This window comes from Cyprinus carpio, chromosome B8 (assembly GCF_018340385.1).
Source record: "Cyprinus carpio isolate SPL01 chromosome B8, ASM1834038v1, whole genome shotgun sequence".
NCBI classification, from domain to species: domain Eukaryota; kingdom Metazoa; phylum Chordata; class Actinopteri; order Cypriniformes; family Cyprinidae; genus Cyprinus; species Cyprinus carpio.
In genome coordinates this window covers 16,988,405-17,008,974 of record NC_056604.1, presented here as the reverse complement: position 1 = coordinate 17,008,974, position 20,570 = coordinate 16,988,405, and the positions used below count along the sequence as shown (strand labels likewise).

At 36.7% G+C, this 20,570-nt stretch overlaps 1 protein-coding gene across 20 annotated transcripts in view; it reads right to left on the bottom strand.

Moving 5' to 3' along the window:
- The window catches only part of LOC109095434 (RIMS-binding protein 2-like), a 151,870-nt gene that overhangs the window by 127,746 nt on the left and 3,554 nt on the right, over positions 1-20,570 (bottom strand). For all 20 annotated transcript variants that reach the window (XR_006155335.1, XR_006155336.1, XM_042728978.1 and 17 more), the window contains exon 2: positions 19,408-19,539. Coding sequence is in view for 18 of the 20 variants with exons in the window: in XM_042728986.1 (XP_042584920.1) it covers positions 19,408-19,539 (132 nt within the window). In the remaining 2 variants the exon portion in view is untranslated. The remainder of the gene's footprint in view (positions 1-19,407; positions 19,540-20,570) is intronic.

The following is a 20,570-nucleotide window of genomic DNA, read 5'->3' as shown; positions in this document are numbered from 1 at the left end:
TAATGTTTCCAAACTTTTGGTCTGTACTGTATATATATCAAATAAATGCAGGCCTGATGAGCAGAAGAAACTTCTTTCAAAAACATATATATATATATGTTTTTTTTTTCTGGGGGTTTCTGGGCCTACACTCACACTTGCACTAAACATTCCAGGCAAACCACTTTCGCTAATATTCTGCCGAATAATTAATAATAATTCATTTATAATTTATTCCGTGCATTGCTTTTCACTTGTATGTATCAGAAAATGATTACGTAGACAGCTGAGATTAATGAAATAATTTGCAGCTTTACTCGCAAACTACATTTCCTGTTTATCAATAAGGTAAGAATGAGAGCCATTATAAACCTAAATATACTTGATTTATTTAAATGTATTGAAAAGTGTAGTGTAGTAGTAGTAATAGAATACGTTTGCAGTCGTAATGATGACAGTAGCACACACAAAATAGTATCTGTTCCGTGCTCCGCACGGTTAGCGCTCACACTGCATGCGTACCATGCCCGAGCCCAACCAAATCGTGCCCTGGCCCACCTCTTCCAACCGGGCCAGGGCCAGCTAAACGAGTCAAACGAACCGGGCTTTGGGGGTCAAACGCGCTCGGGCACAGTTCAAAATGCCTAGTGTGAGTACACCCTTAAAGGGTTAGTTCACCCCAAAAAAAAATACAAATTAGGCCATAAATTACTCACCCTCGACTTTCTTCTGTTAGACGAATCCAGTCGAAGTTATATGAAAAATTGTCTTTGATTTTTTAAGCTGTTTAATGGCACTCAACGGGTGTTACAGTGCATCAGTCCAAAAGAAGTGAAATAAAGTCAAGTCACTTTTATTGTCACATCACCACAGCACATGTGCCTTGGTGAGTGAAATTCTTGGGAGCGTGCTCCAGAAATTGCAGAAACAGAAACATATAACCATACAGACTTCAACAGATGACAATGTGCAATATGCACTTATATATAGTCAGTACACACAGTGTACTATTAGATATACTTACAGTTAGAACCACACATTATACGCACTATGTACATACTAACAGTTAGCACTACGCATTATACACTATACACAGAATGTACACATTCTACATTATGTAAACATATATACGTATGAAAATATGCTAAGGTGCAACAGAGTGTACGTGGGCTGGATACAGAATGTTATTGATGTGCATTGGATGGTATTCTGTGGTAGCAGGTAGATTATTGTATTAAATAGTTTGGTGTTGAACTGTTAAAGTTAAAATTAAAGTTATTGATGTGGCATACCATATTGTGGAGTATGCTGTAGGGTGTATTAGTTCAGACTGTTCATAAGTCGGATAGCCTGAGGGAAAAAGCTATCCCTCAGTCGGCTAGTGCGGGATCGGATACTACGGAGACGTCTTCCTGAGGGCAGCAGAGAGAGCAGTCTGTGGGACGGATGGCTGGAGTCACTGATGATCCTCCAGGATTTCCTTATACACCGCCTGGTGTAGATGTCCTGGAGGGAGGGAAGCTCACCTCCAACAATGTGGCTGGCAGTTCGCACGACCCTTTTCAGAGCTTTGCGGTTGCCAGCGGTGCTGTTTCCAAACCAGGCAGTGATGCAGCCCGTCAGGATACTCTCTATTGTGCAAGTGTAGAATGATCTGAGGATGCTGGGGCTCATTCCAAATTTCCTCAGCCGTCTCAGGAAGAAGAGGCGTTGATGTGCCTTCTTCAGCACTGCATCAGTGTGTGTAGACCAGGTGAGATCCTGGAACTTAAAGCTGTTTACCCGCTCCACAGGTGTCTTGTCGATGGTGATGGGTTTGTGTTCTCTGCTCTGTCTCCTGAAATCCTCAACCAGCTCCTTGTTCTTGTCGATGTTGAGTGAGAGATGGTTCTCCTGACACCATTTAGTCAGGGTGCTCACCTCCTGTCTGTTGGCCGTTCACTCATCGTTGTCGGTGATCAGGCCTATCACCGTTGTGTCATCAGCGAATTTGATGATGACGTTGGAGCTGTGTGTGGCTGTACAGTCATGTATGTACAGGGAGTACGGGAGCGGGCTGAGGACACAGCCCTGAGGAGCACCAGTGTTGAGGGTCAGCGGGGATGAAGTGTTGTTGCCCATTCTGACCACCTGACTTCTGCCTGTTAGGAAGTCCAGGATCCAGCCGCACAGAGATCTGTTTAGTCCCAGAGTCTGGAGCTTTGCAACAAGTGTGGCAGGCACTATGGTGTTAAATGCTGAGCTGTAGTCAACAAACAGCATTCTCACATAGGTGTTCTTATTTTCCAGGTGGGAGAGAGCAGTGTGTAGGGTGAAATCAATAGCATCGTTTGTAGAACGGTTACTGCGATATGCAAATTGTAGCGGATCCAATGAGGCAGGCAGCACAGAGCAGATGTAGTCTCTGTCAAGTCTCTCAAAACACTTACTGAAGATAGGTGTGAGAGCAACGGGCCTCCAGTCATTTAAGCATGTGATTTTATTTTTCTTTGGTATGGGCACAATGGTGGATTTTTTGAAGCACGAGGGAACCACAGACAGATAGAGAGAGAGGTTGAAAATGTCTGTGAAAACACGGCTAGTTGGAATGTGCATGCTCGTAGCACACGGCCTGGGATGCCATCAGGACCCGCTGCCTTGCGGATATTCACCCGTCGGAAGGATCGGGTTACATCCGCGACAGAGAAATAAAGAGCGCCCATCCATTAAAAAAGTGTCTCATACAGCTCCGGGGAGTGAACAAAGGCCTCCTGTAGTGAATCGATGCATTTTTGTAAGAAAAATATCCATATTCAAAACGTAATTATCACTTTAATGTGGCTTGCTCCAACAGTTGTACATGGAGGCTGCTCCTGGAGGATGATGTATGAGGTCAGTGTTGCGCATGCGCTGGTGAGTCTCGTGAAAACCAACATTTGTTAACAAATGTTAAAAAAGCAAAAAGAAGCAAAGTTTCCTTACTTTAGCAAAGGAAAAGCAGTCTCCTCTTGGCTTATATCGAAATCCTCTGACATTCTTCTTTACAAATCCTCATTTTGTACTTCTAATTATTGACCGTTGTTTTGTTTGATCTCTCCGCTGCGCTTCTGCGTTCATCACTTTTGAGCGGCACATTATTTTTCTTACAAAAACACATCGATTCGCTACAGGAGGACATTGTTTACCCCCCCAGAGCCGTGTGAGACACTTTTTATTAAGGATGGGCACTTTTTATTTCACATCTTTTGGACTGAAGCACTGCAACACCCTCAATATCAAAGACAATTTTTAATATAACTCTAACTGGATTTGTCTGAAAGAAGAAAGTCATATACACCTAGGATTCCTTGAGGGTAAGTAATTTATGGCCTAATTTTCATTTTTGGGTGAACTAACCCTTTAATAAGAAGGTTTTAGTAGATTGTGCTGCAAAGAACTACTAATGAATCCTTTATAAGAGTAGGCTATATAATCACACAATTGTCAGATATTCGTCATTTGCATGACTGGCCACTCAATGACCTTTCAGATGCTGTGTGCTGAAAGAGCTGCTGTAGATCAGAGAAAGAGCTAGTGCACTGCACAGCCGCTGGCCTCAAGAGAGTGAGCGGCAGGGTATTTATAGCCCTGCTCGTCCCCAGCTGCATGGCTCCTACACCCCACCAACAGGCAATTGGGCAACACAAGCTCACCCCTCCAGCAACCCACCACACTAACGTCCATAACGCAAACAGACATCTGGACTTCAGGAGCCCTCAAAAGAGAGAGAAAAATGATCAGGCAGGAAAAAGAGAAAACGGCTGAGAGAGAGCAAGAAAAAGACCTTTCCTCACATCACATTCAGTGTTCACCTCTGGAATTTATAAACTAGTACTTGCTAGACATTTTAAAATCACAGAAAAACAATACAAAACCATGATTCTAAGAATATTTCATTCTCCATCACTATTTCCTTCAGAGTGATTGAGGTCAGCTTCCACAAAAAAATTACTTCTGACAATAATAATAATAATAATAATAATACAAATTTAAATTTGATTGTTTTAAATATGCTTAATTTGTCAAAGTATGATATTATTTAAATTAATTCCATAAAACACACTTGTTATGCCATTTAAATTACTGAATTTTGATGTTAATAAATTTTACACTCCTCAAAGCTTAATTAAATATTCATACATTTAAATGCTATATCCCCTCATTTATGAATATGAATCATAAACTAAAATGGAATTTTTTTTGTTATTAAAATTTAGTTTTATTTGTTTTTATTACTGTACAATTATTTTTTTTAGATATTTATTATATGAATTTTATATTTATGGAAATTATAAAATAATAATAATAATTAATAATAATAAATTTCTAGCATAATATTTAAGGAGAACTGTGTTATGAGTAAATAAAAAAATAAAAAAACAGACAAATGTTTTTTTGAGAGTTGTTTATAATTACATTAGAAACATTACCAAGCATCTGGTATAAAAATTTGCAGCAGGTCCATGAACGCAGTATAATAAATGATAAATAATAAATATAAAACTATTCCCATACAATAAGAAACAATTGTTATGAGGTGGGAGCAGATTAGCAAGCTGTCATGCCAGTTCAGCACCACAAAACTGACCATCCCTTTGGTCCAGTGTCTATCTTTTTAAAACAAAAAAGGGTCTGAAAAGTCTGAAAAGCTGCATTTTGTCAGCTTTGCAGAGCTGAGCTTGTCCTCTCCCCATCATCAATATTAATTAGCATGTTTGGCTGTCTGTGAATACGGTTAAGCCTTTTTTCCAACAGCCAGGGGGCCATTTGTATTGGGTCAAGTCTGGAATGCTGCCAGCATTTGCAAACATTTGGCGAAAGGCTCGGCTGCATGTCCTGTGAAACTCTGCAGACGGAGAGAGTGTCAGTCTTGAGGGCGGCCACCCCTCCTCACCGTTTTCCTAATTGGTTTTCAGTGAGGGCAAGGCAAATTAAATCTAGCCTATTACAGATATGCTATTCAATTAGCCTTTGCTACTCCCATGCACTAAGAGGCAGAGATAGAGAATCTGCACTCATCTATTCAGTGCGCTACTCAAATTAACATAGGACCACCAGAAAGAGAGAACAGCACACCAATTCTACTCTGTGAAGTGCAGATGTGATCTCCAGCTGCAAATATACATTTTTGACCATATTTTACAGAAAAAGTTTGGGAGGTTTATAAGGTATATGCACTATGGTTCAAAGTTTGGGGTTGGTAAAACTTTTTAATGTTTTTGAAAGAAGTCTCTAATGCTCACCAAGGCTGCATTTATTTGATTAAAAATACATTAAAATACTGCAAAATAGTATTACAATGTAAAAGAACTAGTCTTCTATTTTAATATATTTTAATGTAATTTATTTCTGTTATGCCAAAACTAAATTTTCAGCACTCATTGTTCAGTGTCGTGATCTTTCAGAAATCATTATAATTTGATGAACTGCTGCTCAATAAGCATTTCTTATTATAATCAATGTTGAAAACAGCTGCTGATTCATATTTTTTGTGGAAACTGTGACACACTTTTTAGGATTCTTTGATGAATAGAAAGTTCAATAGTTTATATGAAGTAGATATCCTTTGTAAAATTATAAATGCCCTTTGTCAATTTCTGTAATTTTAAGATATCCTTGCTGAATGAAAGTATTATTTTTTCTAAATTTAATAGTAAGTATTAAAAAAGCAACTTACTGACCCAAAACTGTTATATGTGCCAGTGAAAAAAAAGATACTCTGTATGTTACCATTTCAACCATTTAAAATTCATCAAAAATAGTAATAATAATAATAATAATAATACAATAAAACAACGGCAAGTATGAAAATTATATATAAAAAACCCCTCATATCTTATATTTGAATTTTTGTCAAAATACCTCTTACCTAGATAACACAAACATTTTGGCAAATTCATAACTATGTCAGCAATTTTAATGATTTAATTCCTAGGTCAAAAGTTTTTAAGATCATAAGAAACTCCGTGTTGAAAAGTGTATTGAAACTTTTGACTGGTGTTTGAGTCTAGCCTATCAAGCCGTGATCCTGTTTTCTTTCTTTCTCTCTCTGTCTCTGTCGCTCTCCTTTTTCTTTCTGCTGTCCTAAAAAATAATAAAATAATAATAAAATAAAGTGTGGAGGTAAATAAAGACCTGTTCAATAAGACCTATTCAGTTACTTCAAAGTGAGAACTGTACTTTTCTATGTAGTTCCTTCTGTCTTGTATCAGAACACAGAGAGGAAAAAGGAAGGACAAAGATAGCAAAAGAAAACAAAAACCTTTAGAAAGCTTGTAGGTGACCTTATTCCTTTAGCTGCTTTGTGGCATCACAAGCAGCCTCTTAAACCCTCATAAAATTGCTCAAAGCCATAATGTCCTTTAACACAGGCTATGAAAACACTGCTTTCACAAATGCTGACATTACTGTAACGCTTGAAGGAATGAACTTCAGGAAAGAATATAGGATTATGATTACAGCCTTGGCTAAGTAAAGTGGACAATAACAATAGGTCACATACTCGTTAACACATTAACAGTCTCTGTGGAACTCCAGCAGTGAAGATGAATCGAAACATGTGAAGATAACACTCGAAAAAAGACAAAAAAAAAGAAAAGACAAGCATTTATCTGAGGGCACAGTGGGACAATATCTGTGCTGACATAATGATGTGTGAAATGAAATTGATCAGAACTGCAGTGAGAATCAATTAGCTCTGCAGAGTAAACAAGGGTCCCTTCAGCCATTTTCTTCCTATTGATCAGCATTCAAGGAGAAACACAAACAAATAAAATATCTGAAAAAAGGAGCATCTAAACTTTCAAATCCAGATCCAAAACATATGTTATCTCCTATGGTGGAGGGGCAGTATTTTCATTAAAAAAAAAAAATTAATTGCTGCCTTTTTCCTCACACAAACTTAGTGTTTCGTTCCAAAAAACTTGGAATATAGCACCAGATTACTTTGACAATAAATCATTTTATTCAGTAAGTTGCATTAAACTGATCAAAATTGACAGTAAAAACATTCATATTGTCTTAAAGCTTTCATCTATTTTCATTATACAAAAAGAGCTACAAAATATCTCATTTTGTGTTCCACGGAAGAAACAAATGCAGCTTTAGAACAACATTAAACTGCAGAATTTTTATTTTTGTGGTGAACTATCATTTTAAACGAATGACCACAATTTAAAGAGAACAGAGGTGTAAAATATGAATGCCACAGATTTGTTCAGTAATAAGTTGATTAATTGTGGCGCATAATGATACAGTTCTAATCTCTTGTTTCTGATCTATTTTTTTTAAATCACATCGTTTAGACTCAATGCCTCATAATTCCAGTTCCGTTAGCCTCTGAGCAGCTGTTTCCAATCTGTCCCAGATCACTGAAGAAATCCCTGACAACATCACATCTTGAGCCAGTGCCCAGCAAGCTCAAAAAAAGCAACGCTATTTGCCCAGAAAAGGTGGATCCAAACAAGTCTACAACAACATATGGCATATCCAAAAAAACAAGTCATCAGCTAGTCAGCTAAACAAACAAACAAAACGTACTATCAGCTGTTTGAGAGAATTTAGCCTAAAGAAACCCTATGAGAGTATGTATCAGTATTGGAAAATATATAAAAATGTTTATACTCATCTATTAAGAGGTTCATAAGTAGCACAAGCCAAATGAAGGCAACTCAGAGAAGGATTTCTCATTATTTCTCACACTCAGATCAGAACTACCACTTTCTCTCAAACATATACATACAAACCAGTTAAGAAGAATCCTCTAGGCAACTAACACAAAGAAACTTTATTAGTGAAGTCACATGCTGACAGCCACCATCTCAGTAAACTGTATTTATAAACAAACCTCTCAGAAATTCTCCAATGCACCTCAGATTTGATTCCGGTTCAGTTTTTGAGAAGGCTGTAGTGATGTGCTGTTCTTTTGCCTTCTCTAATGATGGCTGAAGGCTAGCATGTATATGCTTAGACTGTCAGGATGACTTCAGTGAGCAGCAATAGAAAATAACTTTTCCTCTAATCCACTCACATCACTGTCAATCCAGACTTATCACATCCACAGCAGGCCAGCCACCACAGATCAATTTTACGCCTCTTAAAGAAAACAAATCATCACAAACCAAACTTTCATTGATCTTTTGAAATTAAAAAGTCAATGTACTATAACACAGAGTCATATTTAGAACCCAAAACTCCAGTTCAAATAGCTGTGACTCTGCAGCCTAAACAAGTGTTATTATTTATTATTATTATTATTTACTTTTTATTTTTTTTTTGAAAGAAATTAATGGTTTTTTTTTTCATCATGGATGCATTAGCTTGATCAAAAGTGACAGTAAAGACTAAAAAAAGCACTACAATTTTCAAAATTAATATGAATTTTTTCTTGAGCAGCAAATCAGCATATTATAATGATTTCTGATTTCTGAACATGTGACACTGAAGAGTAATGGCTGCTGAAATAAAAAATTACTTTGCCATCACAGAAATAAATAACATTTTTAAATATATATATATAAAAAGGTTATTTTAAATTGTAATACTATTTTACAATAGCCTTGCTGAGCATAAAAGCATATATTTAACTGAATTTGGTAGAGTGCACAAAAGTCTCAAAATATTTAAAAATAGAAAATTGTCATGAAAAGCTCAAATATGTTTCACTTACTGTAACTATCATTACAAATGGACCACAAGAAAAAACTAAAATTATTTTTTAATGTATGACTAGACTGTCCCTTTCTATCTGCATGTGTAATTCTATTTAATTCTAGTTCAAAATCCTTAATAATGTCTAATGCCATTTTCATTTTCTTGTTTTGTATTCAATAACAGAGATCTAATAAATAGAAATTAGCTACATGCTTTGAAGCACCAATTACATTTAATGAATTATAAAATCACATAAATGTGTAAATATCTAGCGTACATGACAATAAACAAACATATGTTATGGCTTACAAAGAATGTGAACACAAACAAGCCGTCTGTGTCCAAAAAGTTGCCGGATGTGACACCAGATGTCCAGCCGTCATCGCATGGGGTGGGTGTTTTTGGATGATTACAGGGCGAGCTTTGAAGCTTTGGCTGTCACTGTGAACATCATAACAGAGGCAGCCTCCCAAGCTCAGCTCTAGTGAAAGGTGTTACTTCATATGAGTGTGAATCCCAACATGATTGGATCAACAGGTCCTCTACTCTCATATGCTCAGGTCATAAGCAATCACACAGAGAGCTAAATCCTGTCTCGCATGCAGCCTTAAAACTAGCTGGTGTTCGTCTAATCACAGGCAAAATAAAAAAAAAGTGATTGCAATTGGCACTGATTCTCAGGTCCCAGACTAGTGTTAAATGAGGACCTGTCCCAATTCAAGCTTTGCAGTTTATACGGCACACAAATACGGCAAGAGACAGTGAACATCTTAAAGGGGTCATATGATAAAAAAAGTCTGAAACCATGCTGCAAAAATGACCCACATTTACATGTCAATAAAACCTAAACCAAGAAGGTCAATAATGCCTGAAGGAATGTATTAAAAAGCTATTAATGTCATGTTTAGCCGATAAAATAAGCATTTCTGATAAAGAATTATAGCCGATTTGTTTGCAAGGTTAGCTCCATTAAAAAGTAAATTAGATATCTATGTAAACAACTATATTTTTCTGGGTTTTCTCATTTTTCACTCACAGTGCAGTTTTGTGTTTTAGAATAGCTGGCACTACATGTCATATAAAAACAACACAAACTGTGGTTGGACGCTTTACATACAGGTTGATCAGATGGCCTCGTCCTGTCTAAGTGACTGTTTCTTGGCCAGAATAAGCAGTTGTCCACTGTGAAGTCCTTCAGAAACATACAATGGCAAACGGACACCTTAAAAAACTACAACAACCTCAATATAGACAGATCTGGGACCCCAATAAATCATGTCATGGTTTCTTATGAAGTAGTTGCAGATTTTATTTAAATAATACTATTTTCAAAATGTTCATTTATTCAAATTCCTTAGAATCAGCATAAATCTGTTAATTGCGAAAATGAGTTTATATTTAAACACTTAAAACACAGAGACATGTTCAAACATATCGAACAGATTCAAATACGGACAGCTGTGGAACAAGCAAGATTTCCTTTATTAAAATGTATTACAGGTTTATTGTATGTAAAAAGGTATTTAAAATACATTGAATTTACTCATGCTATCACATCAAATCTAATTTATGTGTGACTGACAAATATATTAGTTCATATTACAACTGTGTGATCCAAGTGGATGGAAATTCAAATATATATAAATCTTAAATAAAGGCTACAAATATTTTTTGAGTCTTGCATTTAAGCCTGGTCTTTAACAACATCCATATACTGTAGTATTTAACTATTTTATTTAGATAAGCAGCCACCTTATGTAGTATTTGTACACTACGTTTACATTTTACATCTGAACTTCAGCCTTAGATTTTCATTTTGTCACAAAAATGAATAATAATACCAAATTAGTAACTGAATGGTGGTGCAGACTCTCTTTTAGACCCCTATAGAACATCACCGTCTCTGTGCTGTGTTTGTATAATTTAAAATCAGAAGCGAATCGTGGCTCTCAGAGGAGAACCTGGATATAATTGGCCTTTTTTATTATTTTAAATCTAGCTGCTTGGATTGATGACAGTCAAGATCAGTGATGCTGGAAGTGAAAGAGCAGCTATTCCACCAGCAGATCTGAAGCAAGCTAGCTGGGTTGAACTCCCAGTACTGTGAGACAGCAGGGCTAAATAGAATGTCAAGGTTATCTCTTAGTAACGCTGGACTGAGCTGTGTTTTATTTGTCCCAATTAAAGCCAATTAAACAGCTGGAAATTACAGCGAGATCTGTCTCCTCTACGGGATACCGGGTCAGGGTTTGGTTTATTACACTATCATGAACATCAGGTTTCACTGTGGAGTGTTACGTGATATAGGAGTTCCTTGGACACTCTGGCTAAGGGTGTTCTTACATGTACGCAAGATGAATATGGCGCATAAACTCATTATGGAAGCCCTTGGGAAGGCAGAGCTAAATGACAGCATTTAAAAGAAATACATTTGGGAGAAAGCAGTGTACATCATATTACTGAAGAAAAGATATTGTGCTATTGTCATTTTAGTGCAACTTTATTGTATTTGCATTAAAAGAGCAACCAACACATTATTCAAAATGTCTCTTTTTGTGTTTTATTAGAAATGAAAGTAAATTTGCTGAAAATGTACTCACCATCAGGCTATCCAAGATGTAAATGAGTTTGCTTCTTCATTTTGGTGAAATTAAGCATTACTGTACATCACTTGCTCACTAATGGATCTTCTGCAGTGAATGGGTGCCGTCAGAGTGAGAGTCCAAACAGCTGATAAAAACATCACAATAGTCCACAAGTAATCCACACTACTCCAGTCCAACATCTTGTGAAAATCTGTGTTTTTAATAATCAAATTCATTTAAAATGTTTTAAACCATCGTTTTCGCCTTAAATATGGGTGCTCAATCCATAGTATTGCTTTCTCCAGTCATTTCGTCCTAATCAGGAGAGAAATATGCACAGAAGCAAAAGCAGTCCAAAATAGTTCAAAACAAACATGTCAGTGGATTTTGATGTGCGGGGACAACAGGGAATGAACTTTTACACTGGAGGAAGTGTCATTATGGATTATGGCCAGAAGCCATGTTTAAAATTAAAATGCCTTAATGATGGATTTGTTTCTTACAAACATGCAGCTTTTTACTTCACAAAACTTTAATTAATAAACTGGAGTCGTGTAGGATTCTTGTGGATTATTGTGATGTTTTTATCAGCAGTTTGGACTCCCATTCTGACGGCACCCATTCGCTGCAGGCGATCCATTGATGAGCAAGTGATGTAATGCAAAATTTCTCCAAATCTGTTCTGATGAAGAAACAGAAAGATCTACATCTTGGATGGCCAGAGGGTGAGCACATTTTCAGCAAATTTTCAATTTTGGGTGAACTATTCCTTTAAGTTTAAACACTCCTACACAGTAAAACATCTGTCCGCACACAAAAATATAGCCTCCTTTATTATCTTCTAAATTCATTTGTATGCAAACACCAGCCACTGACTGGCATCTGTCTTCGCTTGCTCTTCTCTCTCCTTCGCTCTACCTTCTTTCTCTTCCTCTCTCGCTCTCCATCTTTCTTCTTTCTTCCTGTCCTCCTCTCACATGCATGCACATATTTCATAATTCACAAGCGTGTCCATTTTCTCAGCAGCTGCACACTTCTCCGGAAAGGCTTATGCCGTTGACTGCTGTCCCTCACAATAATCAAAGTCAGCACACATACAGAGTGGACACTAGTAAATCTAAATCTAACACTAAATCCGCTTCGCTATAATCCCAAAAACACAGCATTTTAGGCAAAAAGAAAGAACGATGGAACGTAATACAAGCACCTGCCTGATGAGACTCAAAGAACGTGTGTGATAGTGCACTTTAACCCCAGCTGAACAACACTATAATGAGATCCCGGTTGAGCATTTCCCTCTACTGGACCACAAGAATGAGGGAGGGGGTGCCAGTTATGTAATCTGGACATGACTGCCGCTGTTCATATAAGTAAGGCAGGGATGGAGGGAATAAGGCAGAGAGAGAGAGAGAGAGAGAGAGAGAGAGAGACACGTGCCCTGTACTGCCAGCAGAGCACTAAGCATCACTAAGCATCACCAGAATCCAGTTATTACAGCACAGTCTAAAAAAATGAGGGACCTTTTATGATATTATTAGTATAATTTTAAAGTCATATCTACCTAATGAAGCCTTTAATGCTGAAGTGGTTCTTTGTGTTCAGGAACAAAGATCTTGTTCTGCTACTGTTGCGATTAATCTGATGGTATTTAGAACAATCTTTCTTACACGCCATCTGCTTTACATAACCAGAACGAGTGATAGATTCACAACATACTGCAGGTAATTGAACAAAAAACGTCTGAAGCATCACAGTGTGTGTGTGTGTGTGTGTGTGTGTGTGTGTGTGTGTGTGTGTTGTGACCTAATATTCAAATCAGTCATCCTACCTCCTTCATTCACTAATTACTAGTAAAGCGAACAACAAGGTCTATAATAGAGTGCAACAGTGCCCACCCACATTTTTAGCAGTTGCCTGTCATGATTGATTTGTTTAGTTATATATTTTTTTTTTTTTTTTCCATATGGATATATATATAATTTTTTTTTCCATAGGGATTTTAAAATGTCTTTTTTTTTAAAGTTATAAGCTGTGGGGGTGAAAGCATGACAAGCTTCGTGGCCATGATTTAACTAAATTAAAAAGAGGCGAATAAATTAGTACAGTGTGGCATGATGTAACTAAAATGAGGGAATTAATTAATAAAACGTAACTACAAATTATTAAATCACAGGAACAAATTATTCATTTGTGGATTTGATATTCATTTGTTCATTCACATGCTATAAGACTTAACTAGAATTTATTAAATCACAGGAACAAATTATTCATTTGTGGATTTGATTTTGAAGGGGGAAAAAGGTATTTGGAAATTAGAAAAAAAAAAGACAAAGTAATAAGACTAGTGCTGTCAAATCGATTAATTGTGATTAATCACATCCAAATTTAATGTTTGTATTTACATAATATATATGTGTGTGTACTGTATATATACATACACACACATACATGTATTTAAGAAATATTTACATGTTGTTTACATTACATATTCATATTTCAATGTGATTTACATTATTTATAAATATGTATTACATATATTTCTTATATATATATAAATGTATGCATGTGTGTATTTATATATACATATAAATATACACAGTACACACACACAAACTTTTATTTTGGATGTGATTAATCGATTTTACAGCCCTACTTGTAGCTCACAGTAAGTCTGTCTTAAAAGGTTTATAAATTATCATTCATAAAATAAAATATCGTTCATAAATTATCATATTTCTTCTTCAAAAATGGCCTGTATAGCCAGTATCTGCAATGCTCAGATCAAATGCACTGAACTCATTTTCTCTGATGACATGACTGACAAACAAAAAAGTGGGGGTTTGAGGGCAGATAGAGAATGCTGAGAGAGTTGAGACTCAAGCTGTGTGTGAAAGGTGTTATATTCTTCTTAATATTCTATGAGCTCTGAAAGAACACATTTCACTTTATCGAGACTGTTTATATGGCGTAAAGTGCTTTACCACAGAACAGCAGAACCAAATTCATCTTTCTATGACAAACTAAATCATAACAACAGTAGAAGTTCCACAGCATCACTTACAGTATACACATGTTGTACGATAATAGGCTTATACTACTACAAATGCTCAAAGTTTGCATGTAGGTTACAGGTCCATTTCCACATAGACAAGCTCCAAGAAGTGAAAACTTTCTGAGAATGCAATAGTATATGGTCATTGCACCCCTGAGTGAGACATCTAATACCGTATTGCATCATTGTTCTTGGAATTAATGTACTGTATGCCAATTTGTACAGGACAAAACACCTGCTTAATGGAAATAAAGTTAAAGACCACTACACTATGTACAAAAATTTCATTAAATCATGTCCTTATTTTAATCTTTACCTTCCACATACTATGATGTAACAGATGAGGTCTTGTCACATCACACTACTACAGGGAGATATATTACACCAGAGGTACACCATGTCATTATAGAATGTATTAATAATTAAAAAGCACATAGGTGTTTGTATGCGTTTGAAATGGCAATGTTTTGGTGACTAGACCAAATAAAGCATCTGCTACTAACAATTAAACTGATTATGCTTGGAATGAATTCAGGTTAACAATTGAATTGTGCATAAAATATGCTGTGCTCCTATCCATTTAGACAGAAATTCACTGTCAAAACAGATCTGACATCAATTGATATGATGCTAACAATTAAATCCCTTTACAAAAAAAGTATCACGGTCCATGACGATGGCGCTTTCATAGTTATCATGATAGTGAACAATTACTATTTCTATATCTCACTTAAAATAGCATCATGGTACATGTCTTTACTTTTTTGATACAGTCAGTAAAACACTTAAATTCTAATTAATAAATTGTATATTTTTATATAAACATATAAGATACAACCTGGTGTTTACAGGTAAAATAACATATTCCAGAGTTCAACCTATTTATTATTGTTGACTCTTGTCTGAATATTTTATTGTGTTCAATTGTTTGCACAACAGCTATAGCACAACATTGTGATATTATATTTTAATTAAAGGGCAGCATTTAAAAAAGCACATTCAAATTAACGATTTGAAATAGAACACAACATTCAAGAGGAAAACACACATTCGTGTAATTGGACTTCTGGGTTAAAATCTCTACTGAGATACAACCTCGTTGACAACAAGCCCTGACCTCACCTATCACTTTTAGGGTTGTTTATAATAAAAGAATACGTTAGAATATCACTAAAGCAAAGAATTATAACTGATTATGACAGCGAGATCTAGGAGGAGTTTGAAGAGCTCCCAAGTGATGCGAAAAAGAGGACTATCTCTTTAATAGTAAAGCTACTGTGAGAAACACTCAGCAGTGCTGCAATCTAAAATGGCTATGGACAAAAGTACCCCACACTTGCATGTGTTTCACTGGCAGAAAGACACTGAATAATGGTTTCAGCCCATTTAATACGGCACAACGGACTACTAGTGCATTTATAAGGTTATAGTGCAGACGACAGCACGAGCCATAATGACATTTACAGCCAAAGCAGCAACGTAAACATCTACCCGACTAAACAACCGTATTGTAACGCGTTCAAAAAACATTTCTCACCAAAGCATTCAATACCTTCCTTATCAATACAACATGCTCTCAGATCAGCTGAGCGCGTGAACCACATCAAGCGATGGACAGCGACTCTACCTCTTCCGCCGCTCTTCCGTTAAAAGATGATTCCCGTAAAGACAGCCGCGTCCAGCTGTGTCATATCAAGGGGAGGCTGACGGCTCCGGTCCGCTGTCCGTGCTATCCGGGCTTAAAACGGTTCATTAGCGACCGTCGGGAAGAGGAAAGCGCTGGAGCGGGCGGTACTGAGGAGACCGCACAGGCGCGCGCTCACACACACACTGCTGGAAGAGCGCAGCGGCAGCAAACAAACACACTGGCTTTAGCGCTCCTTTAAAGCGCTCTTCAGCTGTATCTGTGTGCTGGATAAACGCAGAAGATATGTGAACACAACTGGCCTATTCTCGCTCTCTCTTTCCCACACACACTCACAAATTAGAAGCACGCGCAAGCGCTGGTTCACTTTGACATCTCTGTCATGTAAATGCACGTTTCTCATGCCCAGTGCTGAGCATCTGCATTTTCAACATCATCTTCCAGGTGAGCATCACCCATCCGCCCTAGAGGGCCATGACTGGAGCTGACAAGGTCAAATAAGGTATTTATGCATTCTCTCTCTCTCTCTCTCTCTCTCTCTCTCTCTCTCTCTCTCTCTCTCTCTCTCTCTCTCTCCCATCACTGGCCACTTTTACATGAACATCATTTTCTGATTAAGGTCCATATTGTGATTAAACCTTAAACCAAATGGATGTTTACAAGCTGCACAGCTATCAGAATATTCCTGTATATAGCAGAATGATCCAAACATATCAATTCTAATTCATGTCTGCAAGTCAGCATGAAATGAAAATTCACCCTATTTTCTAAATGGTTACTAATCTTATTATGAACAATTCATCCATGTATATTTATTCATTCATTCATTCATTTAGACCTCATAATGTTTAATTAAACATAACACGACTTTCTGGTAAAAACCTCAGGTCCCTCTCTCATGACGTTTGCTGTATTTTCCTATCGTTTATTCCACTTAAACCTCACTCCTTTCTTACAATTGACTGCAAGCATGCATTCAGATCTGCCTAAAACTATTTAACAACCAGTGGATAGAACAAAGTCCCCTCGTTACATTTTTTTTCCAATAATCCTTTTCACTCGTCACAATACTGAAGATCTGTTGCTATGTCTGTTTTATCGCGACTTACAATTGCAACATATTTCGGATTTCAAAATGTAGATCATGGCATTTTTTAATGTCTCCCCCTTGCTCGAAAAATATATTTCTTCAATTCTTCAACTATCCTCTCTCTATGACCCAGAAATAAATGTGTTCAGACATACACATATATAAATGAATGTTCAGCTGATATCACAAATACATAAACACAAAAATTTTGCTTGGTATAGGCATATGCAAAGTGGTCTCATTCAGATTTCTAGAAACTGGAATATTGGGGCATCTTTACACTGCCTGGTTAAGGCTGCTCTGTGCCTGCTCAAAATCCTGCATAAAAGCCAGACTAAATTAAGCCTGCTCTGTCCCACCTCAGCCCCAGTATCAAAACATAGTTATATTTGTTTTGTAAATGCTTTACGCCACCTCTGAGCAGCATTACACAGTCTGTGTAAAGACACCTAAATGCCACTTGAGAAGCGCTTCTGTGCCACCTTCTGTTCACTGGATTCATTTGGTTATGGGAATCAGGTTAAAGGGATAGTCTACCCATGTTTTCTTTTTCTAATTCACTAACCCTCATGTTGTTCCAAGCCTTTATGCATTTTATTCTTCTGCTGAACACTAAAGATTTTTTATTTTATTTTTATTTTTTTCCATAAAATGGAAATCAAAGGGAACCAGTACTATTTAATTACTAACATTCTTCAGAATTCCTTCTTTTGTGTTCCACAGAAGTAAGAAAAGGATACAGGTTTGGAACAACAATGATATAATGAAATGAAGCTTATAGACAATGTCAAAAATCTGAATAATGTAGGAATATATATTTATACTACACACCCGCAAACTTAAAGAACATGCTTCATCACTGCTCAAGAATTCTGTGAATTACATGCTTTAACAGATATATGTGATTTGACTGCAGAAGATGGATTTGTTAATGAGGATCCCTTGTGAGAAACCCAGTGAACCCACTCTCTCTCTCCTGTTCTCCGTGCTCGCTTACTCTTTCCGCCAGTGAGTAAGTCCGACCAATCGTTTATCTCCCACTGTGCAGTGGCAGGACCATTCCCAGCAGCGCCAGCCAATCAGAGATAAGGGATGCAGGAGCAGCAGGGTATTAAGGAGGATTATTTGGACAGTTCAGGGTTTCCCCAGACTTGGCAATGAAACAATAGGCCAATACTGCCCTCTGTGCCTCATACTGGTATTGCACACTTACTAAAAAATAAATGCATGCTGTGCATGAATACAGCAGCATACCCATCAGAAACAATGAGATTCAAGAAAGAAATGTCATGGATATAACCATTAAACTAGACAGAAAACAAGCTCGACTTGTTTGGATACTGCTGCCTGGCAATTATTAAGTGGGCTGTCATTCTCCTCTTTCTCTCCCCGTCTCCCTCAATCTCTCCCAAAAGAGCCTTCTGCTGTCTCATGGGATATCTAGCATTGCATAACCACAGCCAAATATGGCAACACTCTAGTATATAAACCTGCACTGATTCCCATCTCTAAAAGGCACATCTAGACCCTGAGTACATCGCAGGACTCATTAACATCTCTAAAACACTCCAGCCAAGTAAATGTTATTTGCCCTTAGTATAAGTGAGCAATTTCCATCCTCTTCAGATCTGAAGCAGAAAGCGTGTCTGTTCATAAGCACTGTAGGTTGTAAGTGAAGGATCAAGTTCATTTGTTAAATAAAAGGAGAGAGGAGCCAGCTGAATGACTACATTGCCACAATAAGACCAAATGGTATGTATAATTTGATATGTTGCTAAGTTCCACCCACCTTTTATTATTGCCAACTCAGACAAGCTCACAGTAATCAACTGGAGATATTTTTTTTTTTTTACCCTAAGTCAAATGAACACATAAATATGTTTTAAATATAATTGGATATTATCCATACTGTATATGGGTTTAGAACAAAATGTTGATCTGTTACTCAAAGAAATGCCACAGGTGCTCCTATTTTTTCCTAGGATACTAACTGCTGTCTCGTGTACATTTGTAAAGCTCACCAAGTGACTTAAGAAAGTAGTCAGTGATTTATTTATTTATTTTTGTGGAAGAACAGATGGAGGGTGTGGGGTAAATGAGGGGCGGAAAAGGGTTCAGCTGGAAGCAGGCATTTGCTCCGGATGGAGGAGTAGGCCAAGTCCTCAGAAAACCAAACCGTGATCAGGACACAGACTAATACAATAATGCCTGGACCACAGCCAAAACTACAACATTGCTAACAGATTCATCTTTTAAGCTAACATAAAACACAGGGCTTATATAAAATGCTGTATTACAGTCCATACAACAACTACAAACAAAAACAATAAATGATCATCTATAATTCTGTAGATAATTTTTTACTTTTTTTAACCCAAAGACTTACCTTATCTTTGGTTCTGCCTGGTCCATTGGTTCTGTTAGAGATGATTGACAGCTGTTTTTGGACCCACTGTAAATCGTTTTGGGACTGTTTCAATACCTCCATCTCACACTGCCTTTCAACCCCCATCATCTCCTATGGGACAGAGCCACATGTTACTTAAACATGTATAAGCCGGGGAAATGTGTAACACCATCAGTTTAACCAATTAGAAATGAGGAACGGGGTAAAATGACTATTATTCACATCACTATGACCCTCCTGATGTGACAGTAGAAGTATTTAGTCTCTGTTTAAATAAAAAGGATTTAAAGATGTTTTATTTGATTTGATTTGTGATCATGTTAATGGATGCTAAATAACAGAATTGGTGTCTAAATAAGGGCATGCACCTACTGTACATACATGTAAAGGTGCAGGTCATTTTCTTTATGCCAGACTCTTCTTTATCCCAGCAGTCTTTGAATCTATACTGACACCTAGTGGCTTGGATGGATGCATGAAGATTTACATTGCTGCTGCTTCACAGCAAAGCGGTTTATCTTTTAAGATTTTCTGTTTTAAATTTTATTTGAAGTTTTGAATTATGTTTCCTAATGTTTACTATAAAAAAAACATGTTAAGTTAATTTCAAGCATTTTTAAATTTGTTCTGTAATAATATTCTATATATAATTATTTATTCTATAATATTCTATTATTATTATTATTTATTGCTTTTATTCACCCCAAAATATAAAAGTTTTACCCTTAGGCCACCCAAGATGTAGATAAGTGGGGTTTCTTAACAGATCTGGAGAAATTTTGCATTAGATCTCTTGCTCCCCAATGGAGAAAGCAATATTATGGATAGAGAACTCATATTTAAATGATAATTTTAATTAAAAAGTGTCTTAATGATGGATTTATTTCTTACAAACATGCAGCTTTTCCTTTCACAAGACATTAATTGATGGACTGGAGTCGTGTGGATTACTTGTGGATTACTGTGATGTTTTTATAAGCTGTTTGGACTCTTTACAAACTCATTTACATCTTGGATGGCCTGAGGGTAAAATAAAGACGATAAAGACGTTACAAAAGATTTATATTCTAAATAAATGCTGTTCTTTCTTGAAAATTCAGCTTTGCCACCACAAGAATAAATGAACTAGAATCTAATAACAA